General features: G+C 33.5%; 1 protein-coding gene across 2 annotated transcripts in view; it reads right to left on the reverse strand.

The window, feature by feature from the left end:
* Rbcn-3A (rabconnectin-3 alpha) overlaps window positions 1-8,828 on the reverse strand; it is a gene marked incomplete in the record, with an annotated part of 63,832 nt that overhangs the window by 24,463 nt on the left and 30,541 nt on the right. For both annotated transcript variants that reach the window (XM_070131379.1, XM_070131378.1), the window contains 8 exon segments: window positions 288-412; window positions 3,921-4,120; window positions 4,534-4,673; window positions 5,389-5,587; window positions 7,400-7,529; window positions 7,744-7,854; window positions 8,107-8,340; window positions 8,775-8,828. In XM_070131379.1, coding sequence (XP_069987480.1) covers window positions 288-412; window positions 3,921-4,120; window positions 4,534-4,673; window positions 5,389-5,587; window positions 7,400-7,529; window positions 7,744-7,854; window positions 8,107-8,340; window positions 8,775-8,828 — 1,193 coding nt within the window.

Consider the following 8,828-nt stretch of genomic DNA (forward strand, 5'->3'; position numbering starts at 1 on the left):
AATTTTTTCATGAGATAATGGTCACATTATCTGGATCAAAGCTTATAAGAAGATCCATCGCAGAGCAATAAAGCATGCATTCGAGGTCAGTACTATGAAGCACTGGTGAACTAGATGTCTGATCAAACACAACACAGATCCCAAGAAGTCTTCCTATGTTTGCAGTTCCATCTAACTAGAAGGGACACTTATTCAGTTGCAATGAACTTCTGCTAGACATAAAAAATCTGTAACGGCAAAATTCTCAGTAACACATCTTAAAGGAGGTCATATGCAGATATACTAACTTGTTGAGAGCCAAAACATCCAGTTCACATTCATTGGTGAGCCAGCCAGGATGGTCTAACAAAAGCGATACATCCAGCTCCTGCACCTCTCTCACTGTTGCTATCGCCATTAGTCCTGGATTCACCTAAAAAGAAAAGAAAAGAAATGCATAACCATTAGAAACATGCAATTACATATCTGAATTTCATTTGCTCTCTTTTTACAGTCAGTCTGCGTTAGGTTAGTTGGAAGGCCCATTTCAGCTGTTTATTCCTTATATAGTTATAAAAGTTTTTTGTTGTGTGTATATTATAAAATATTAATAGAAATCTAATATTAGGCCAGGCTCAGGTTTAATCAGTGCATAGTTAAGACAAAATTCTGTTTATGCTTTAACAGTCTCTTGTTAGATCAGAATATTCTGGTTATTTTTGTTTCGGTTATGCAAATTGGGGTAGGATTAAAAGATTAGGATTAAGTTTGATTTGTGGAGCTTAAGTAATGTAAGCAAAATAAGTTTATATTATGTTACTTTAAGGGTTGTGAACTTTATTTCTTCACTGATCTTATTTAATGATATAGAGATTGGATTAAGTAGCACATATTTTGAGGCTTTCACTTTCAGAACTTTAAAATGACAATGTGTCTTTACTACTTATACTTTAGAAGAATTAATTCAAATTAGATTAGTTCAGGACACAACACCTTGCACATGTGGGGGCCCATAAAATGTTTTTTCATTTTTTATTTTTTTACATCTGCATGGTTGATCTCTTGTCCCAGAGGATTATGAATTATGTCAATAAAAAAAAAATATCAATGAATTCCTAAGAAAACAACATATGCTTTTTGGAAAATTCAATTTAGTTTCTTCAGAAAGAAATGAAAAAAAATCTAATTCTTTTCTTTAATTATTATTATTTTTTATATAATAAATGGAAGAGAATTTTCATAATTGCGTCCATAGTTGTCTGTCCATTTTTGAGAAGTTTACAAAGATACTTTCAAAAATTTAAACGGTAAAGAACTCTGGGGCAAGGGATCATCTGAAGCTTAAAAAAGGAAAAAATTGAAAAACAAGCACACAAAAAGATTGATATTTGTAGTTCATTTTCTGTATTCTTTTATCTATAAATCTTTACCATTTCATTACCGTGGAAACTACTATGTTAAAACTACGATCACTTTTCTTTCAAATGCAATTTGTTGCGAAAAGATATGACAATTAGTCTCCAAGTTAGAAACAAACACACTTGACTCCAGTGAAAAATCGGTTGTTTCTTATTTTATATTTCTTTTATTAATGTTTTCTTGAGTGTACATTCATTTACATGTGTATACCCATGTAAATTAATGAAAAGGTACACAAGCTTATACATGTATGTGTATACGCACATGGACCCGTTAGGTCCGTAAATGATTTATTTAATTTATTGACTTTATTCTTATTCCACTCTATTCTTCTTCTGCATCATCTAACCATGTGATTCTGCCTTGAAACAGTTAAACATTTATGTCACAAGCCGAGTACTTATTATGGAGGGACAGTGAATTGTTTCTTGTTTGTTAGAAATAACCGTTCAGAAAACGTTGATATAAAAAAATATATTTTGAAGTACATATCGCTTATATTCGTTTATCATGGACACCGTCTTGTGATGTAACAATAGGTATCAGATATTTATAGGCCTATCTTAGGAGTTTACAGGAATAAATTTTGTCATACACTGTCTTTAAATCCACTTTTTTTGTAAAATTTTTTGAATTGATTATTTAGTTTCAAATGTGAGCATACACATATTTCTATCAAAATCAGAAAAGTCTAAAGTGGTAGCGACGCTTGAAACTTGGCTGGGTTCCTTTGAGACGGCCATTGATGCGGGTGAGTGCGAGTTTCTTTTTAGAGATATAGACTTGTGATTGCTCATGTATCATTATTGAACTGTTTGTGATTATTATTCATTTCTCTTCTTTTTTTTGCATCATTAATCTTGCACTTTGGGAAGAAACTGTTATAAGACACTGTAATCCATTTCAATAGGTAATGTCATAATACAATGCATCATATTTACTCCTGTAAAGTGAGAGTGCAGAAGGGTGAAAATCGCTGACAAAACAGCAATGAGACTCAGGGTTCTCCCATTGTGCACTGCCTAAATTTTTTGTTGTAGGAGTTTATATTCACATGGGAAATTCTACATTCGTATATGAATATGAAACTGACCATAACTCCTTTTCGACCACTCTCACCCAAAATACCCCCCCCCCCCCACCCACCCCTATCACCACCAGGGACGGTCCTAAATTCCACTAGCCCTGAGACACACCCTTCTGCCACATCCTTTCTGTGGTTTTGGTTACATTACAATTACAATCCCCAGGATTGGTGCATCAAGACAGGCATTAAAATATTCTTATAATGTTATAACTGCATAAAAATATCTAACAAACTTAGATGTTCACAGACTATAGATCACTCCCTGCAAGAATTAACAGGATCTCGGTCTGGCTCCACTATTTCATCAGACAGTACACCTTGGCCAAGATAGGAAGGTGAAAATACCTGATTTGAGTCTGATATCTCTCTGAGAAGGTTAGTGGAACTGTAGCTTTACATGATATTACTTGAGGTTTTAAGTAACTTATACCAGAATAGATTAAGCTTATTGGAAAGGCTATGTACAGTATGGAAGGAGGGAGAAGGAGGAAGAGGAAAAGAATAGTAGGGGAGAGAGGAGAAGAAAAAAGGGAAATAATAGAAAGAAGAGAAAGCGACAGATGAGAAGGATGAATTGATATTGGTATCATGTGAAATATTACAAGCATTCTTAAAGTGTAATATTCTTAGACCTTGCTACAAGAAATGGTAGAATATAAGAAGGGATATTGTACAGATAAGAGCACTGAAGGAGTAGTTAAGCCTCTAGGAAGAAATAGCAAAATATGTCCAGTAAAAAGCACACCTGAAGCAAACTGAAGAGGTACATATTCTTGTTATATGGCCATTACAAGCTGAAAGATCTTAAAGCATGATATGATATTCTCAGCATGCATGAAGCCTGTTACCACACAGAACAATGGTTGATCCTTTTTTCCCCCAACTGATGACCTTACATGGAAATATGGACAGACTTAACATTAGCAGACAAAACATTGTATGTCTAAGAAGCGTCTGTTTCAGTGCAGTAAACAGTAACGGATGTGTATATAATGTGTGCATATGTAGACACATTAATAATATTGTATCTTTTGCTTATAAATATCTGAAGTGGAAGTGGTATTTGTGTAAAAAAAAAGTGCAAGAAAGAATATAATTATGAAGCTTTCCTAAAATTCAAACTTCCTTACCTTCCCTCTGACATGTTTACGCATCAAGCGCTGTGAGTGCAGTTGCTTTGGCACTGACTGGAGCTGGAGAAGCTTATTAAAAAAAAACGGTAGTATAGATTTACATCACAAAAGAAAAAAGTGGGAAAAAAGGTAAATTAGGTTAAAATAAAACTTGCTAAAAAGGGACTAAAAGGGTATTTAAAATAAGTATGGGCACTTAGCATTGGATGAAGGGAAGAAGTAGGGAAAAGTCCGGAGGAAAAAGGTCCATGTCTATTACCAAATTGGATTAGATCTTAGTTTGACACAAATATTATCCTTACCCCATTTATACAGAAAGATGTAATGGAATCCTGTTCTTTGTGGATAATTCGCACAGGCTCCAGAGACTGCACCGTCGTCTCTGATGGTGGACCACCATGCTCTGAAGGTTCATGGTGGCTCTCAACGCCCATTTCTGATCCTCCTTCACCAGTTCCTGAACCATCTATACCATCTACAACATCACTCATATCATCATCCCCTGAAAGAATTAAGACCATAAATAGATATCCAGTACTTGCAGAATCAAAGTCTTCAAATGAAGAACCAAAAAGATGAACTTATATTCTGGAGACTATGGGGAAAATCACTGCTTTTGTAATTATTAAAAATTCAGACTGTAAATGATAACTAGTGATGAAAGTGGTAGAGAAAAAAGTGAGAATCCTGAGTAAGTGATGCTACCAATGATGTTCAAAACTGTTATAAACTGTTGTAATATCATGAAATATGCTGGAATAGGAGAGGTATCTGCTTTGAGGTCTAACCCAAGAGATATGGTACCTTAACGGTTGTGCGAGTGACATAACTCATTTTAACAAAGTATTCCCCACAGCATTACTGCAAAACACCTCAAATAAACAATGAAGAACCTTAAACACTATAAGCATTTACCATGATCAGAATACTGTGTAGGCTCTGGTGCTGGTCTCTTTCGTCCAAAGATATATCTGACAAAGACTTCCTGGACATGTTCTTGTCGCACCAAGTAGTTCCACAGGCGTTCTACTGGCTTTACACCTCGCTTGTTATGCCTACAAGAAAAATAAATGACGGTTACATTAACAGCAACCACTCAGTATACAACAGCTTACCAAGCAGTTAATTTTCATGTTTTGAATAACACATATAGGCATTTTTTTTTCCGACAAATACATCTCAAAGTTGTCACTTTTCTTCTCGAGAACTGCAGTCTATTGTGATTGAGAAAGTATTGTATTTGATGTCAAGAGATCATCATATAAATAAACATACTCTGATCTTCTACTTAAGGCTATCATCACTATACTACAATAAAAAATAACTATGTTAGGCATGAAATTACATGAAAAACTAATTTCATTCTATATAACCAATATGATACCTATGAAAACAAATTTCTCATGATAAACTAAAGTATTTACAATCAATGTAAAGTACTTTTTTCTGATCTTTTGAAAAACATACATCCATGCATACATATAAATCAATCTAGCTATATGTTAGTCTATATACTGCTGCATATAAATATCTATCAATCTATCTATCTCTCTGTCTATATATATACACACAAATCCTCCTTACTTATACTTATTCAGTATACAATATACCTACATGTATAAATAAAAGAAAACACAACTCTTGCAAACTTCTTTGAAGTGTTAAATCTAAATATGCTTAAGAGATAATGATATTCTAAAATCAATATAAATTCATTCCCTCCATCAGCGCAAGGAAGTGAAGCAAAATACCATAGGAAGAAGTACTTACGCAAATGGAGTGTTGTGCGTCTCCAGGAGCCCCCGGTATTTCAAGATGGCTGGTCCAGTGACCTGGGACTCAGCAAAGCAGCCAGGTATATACTCAGGTGGTGGCCCCTTCTTGTTCTCAATGTGGTTGACCAGGGAGGCCAGCCACTGGTCTAGTGTGCGGAGGATGGAATGCAGCAGAGGGCTTTGCATTGGGAGTTCTGTTCAAGTTATGAATGCTGATGAAGTATGGATAATACCTCGCTCAAGGATATTTTGCATTCCAACCATAAACTTTTCTACGTTACCATTACAAAGACAAAATGCACTTAGCTACATGGAACATACAAGGTCTAAAAACTTCTCATGCATCATATTTCATATTTATCACAAAACTCTTATCTGAGACCATCTGAATAATTGAATTTCTCTTAAATTAAAAAACTGGAAAAAAAAATCATGTATACAAGGCTTATTTCATATATGTTGTATTCTAAAGATCTCACTTGTTTTATACTTTGACCCTTTAATAACATGCACTGTTGCACAATTTAAATGCATTATCTAAAACAAATATTAGTTCAAGTAATCAATAAAATTCATTTTCTTTTAATTGTTGTTACTGAAGAGTCAAAGTTTAAAAAATTGTGCAGTATACAAATAAAGGTGCTTCAAAAATGCTATGCATATTGCTATGATGTGAAAATTACTCAAATTTGTTGCTTCATAACAGTTTGATTTCAAAACTAAAATTGTGTGTAATTCAATAGTTAGCTACATTCCATACAACTAGTATTATATGTCCACTAAAGGCATCTTTCAAAATAAGTCTATCTTAAAACTAAGACTACACTTGAAGCTTGAGTAATAATTTCTACTTACAAAATATCCAGCTTACTTACTAATAATATCAATTTCATTTAGCAGGCTACCATTGATTTTCAGATATATATCTTAGTATCAAGCTAAATTTTACCTAGAAAATGTCAAAATCATTTTGGTCAGATCTTAACCTTCTAACAATCAAGTCACTCAATTTCAGATTCTATTATACTCAGTATGAAATACAGTCTGCTACTGCAATTAACATTGAATCAAGGCAAGGATAACAATAAAAATATTAGTGCTTTTCATGGCCTTCATTGCCAATCAGTTTACTAAAATTATGACACTAACCACAAAAAAAAAAACACTTTTCAACTTATCCTAAAAGGCCAATACTTATACATCTTCAACTTGTGTCAACTTTGAAATGTTTGATGTACTCATTGTACTTAGGCAAGGATCTGGCAACAGAAAGTGAGGCACAGCCCTTATATATATATTTTTTTCTGGTAACCTCACTACCTCTAGCTCTTCTAAAACTCAGTAGTATTACATAATTTTTAAAAGAGAGTTACTAGGGTTCAATTATCTTATTCTAGCTCTAACTGACTAATAATTACAATGCATCAAGACATACACAGTTAAGTTGTCGTAGACAAAAATCTTCATCTAAAACTGTAATTTTAATATGGATTGGAGTACCTACTGTTTTTATAACCAATTATCACTAAAGAGCCATATATAATAGGTTTCATAAATTTCTAAATGGCTTCAGTTCATGCCACAGATTCACTATGAAACTTTATCTATGCACTTTAAAGCAAGTAATGTCTTACCAATCTTGTCTACAATTTTTTATCATACAGTCCTCTGTATTAAGCAGTAGGCAAGTGAAAGTTACCAGAGAAGTTATATGAAACTAGTGAAGAAGTTTGCATATCTTTCCCAGAAAGTTTTGACAAATACAGCATGACAACGTGTACACCAAACATACAAAAAGCACTGTATTAGAAGATGATGGACAAAACAAAAAAGGAAGAAACAGTTCCAAAGTGGCCAAGTCAAATGTATGGAATTATTAATATCTAAATGTGAAAATATCATATCTATATTTCTTTAAAAGTACCTACTATATCTCTGAAAATCAATATACATGTACATATAAAGTAGCAATAGGCAATAGCATTTTTTTTTACCTTTCCCCTTACCCTGTAACTCCACCCCTGCAACCTCCAAGAATCTTCCCACAACCGATTTGGCAGCACACATTGTTGCAAGTCGCAGGAGGCACCATGAATATGAATCTGGGTCACTGTGCTCAGTGTTATCCGCTATTACCTGGGGATCAAGGAATATTGTTTCTGATTTGTATTTTTCCTGTTAGATTACTTTGTTCGAAAACGTAATTGCTAATACTGAAAACTAACATTCTGACTTATTCACCTCATTAGCCATTGAAAATAAATGTAAACTCATAGTATATATATTGTTAAATGTTCATATATATCTATTGAAACAACATCAAACAATATGTGAGAAGCTTTTAACTAACCTTTGGTTCCTTGAACACATCTTCGTCTTCTTCATAATCGATTTCTAGATCCTCATCATCACTTGCAGATGAATCATAATCAATATTCTCACATTCACCAGGAAGAGGAGGCTGAAATGATATATAATTATCATATATGACAAAATCCATACATTTTGATTTGAAAATAGTTTCTTAGGTGTATTGCTAACTCTGAATAATAACTTGGAATGTCTCAGCACAAAATCCAGCAAAAATTAAGAAGAGAACTATGAAAAGAGAAAAGCAGAAAAAAAATTAATGAAAATATAAGAAATATTCTAAAAATAGAAACTAAACTATAAAATCTAAAACAAATGACAATCAGGTAGATAACAAACTTACTTTCTTCATAAGGTTAGACACGATTGACAATTCTGGTGGAAGAAACTGCTCCCGATATGCAGGCTTGCTATCACCATCACTGGCAGCGCCACGAGGGTCCTGGAACCCAAGCTGACCTAGCAATTTCATGTTGAATTTGATCCTTGTCTTTTGTAAGCTAGATATTGTTGACAGAATCCTTTCCCCACTGACAGCAGCTGCAGCACCTCCTTCTCTCTCAAGAGATGCTTGGCTCTGAAATGCATTGGAAGAGATTATGTTTAAGTTTAAAGGTTGACAGAATGAATGGTTCAAACATATCCTTTTAATATGTGAAATGCCCTGGAAGAAGTCTTACATAATTTATATGCCTTGAGACTTTAACTTCAATCTTCATTTTAAATTCTTATTATGAACTCATTATATGATTCATCAGAATTTTTAATCTTCTGGCTCTAAAATATTTCCAATGGTCATTTCAAAAAGGTTTCAAAAAATTCCAAGTTATTATAAGCTACTACCTAAAAAGAACTTTTATCAAACAACTGAATAGGGGATTTGGTTAACTAGTTTGGTAATGAAATGAAACCAAGAAAATTAATCACTTTTTTATCACTGTAAACATAAATATTGTCTTTTCCCTTGATTTAATCTGACAATCTGTATGATAAACCTTTATGAAAACTTACAGGCAATACATTTGTGATAACTTTCAACAACTTCTTAACTCCACCTCCAAACAT

This window comes from Penaeus vannamei, chromosome 16 (assembly GCF_042767895.1).
Source record: "Penaeus vannamei isolate JL-2024 chromosome 16, ASM4276789v1, whole genome shotgun sequence".
Lineage (NCBI taxonomy): Eukaryota > Metazoa > Arthropoda > Malacostraca > Decapoda > Penaeidae > Penaeus > Penaeus vannamei.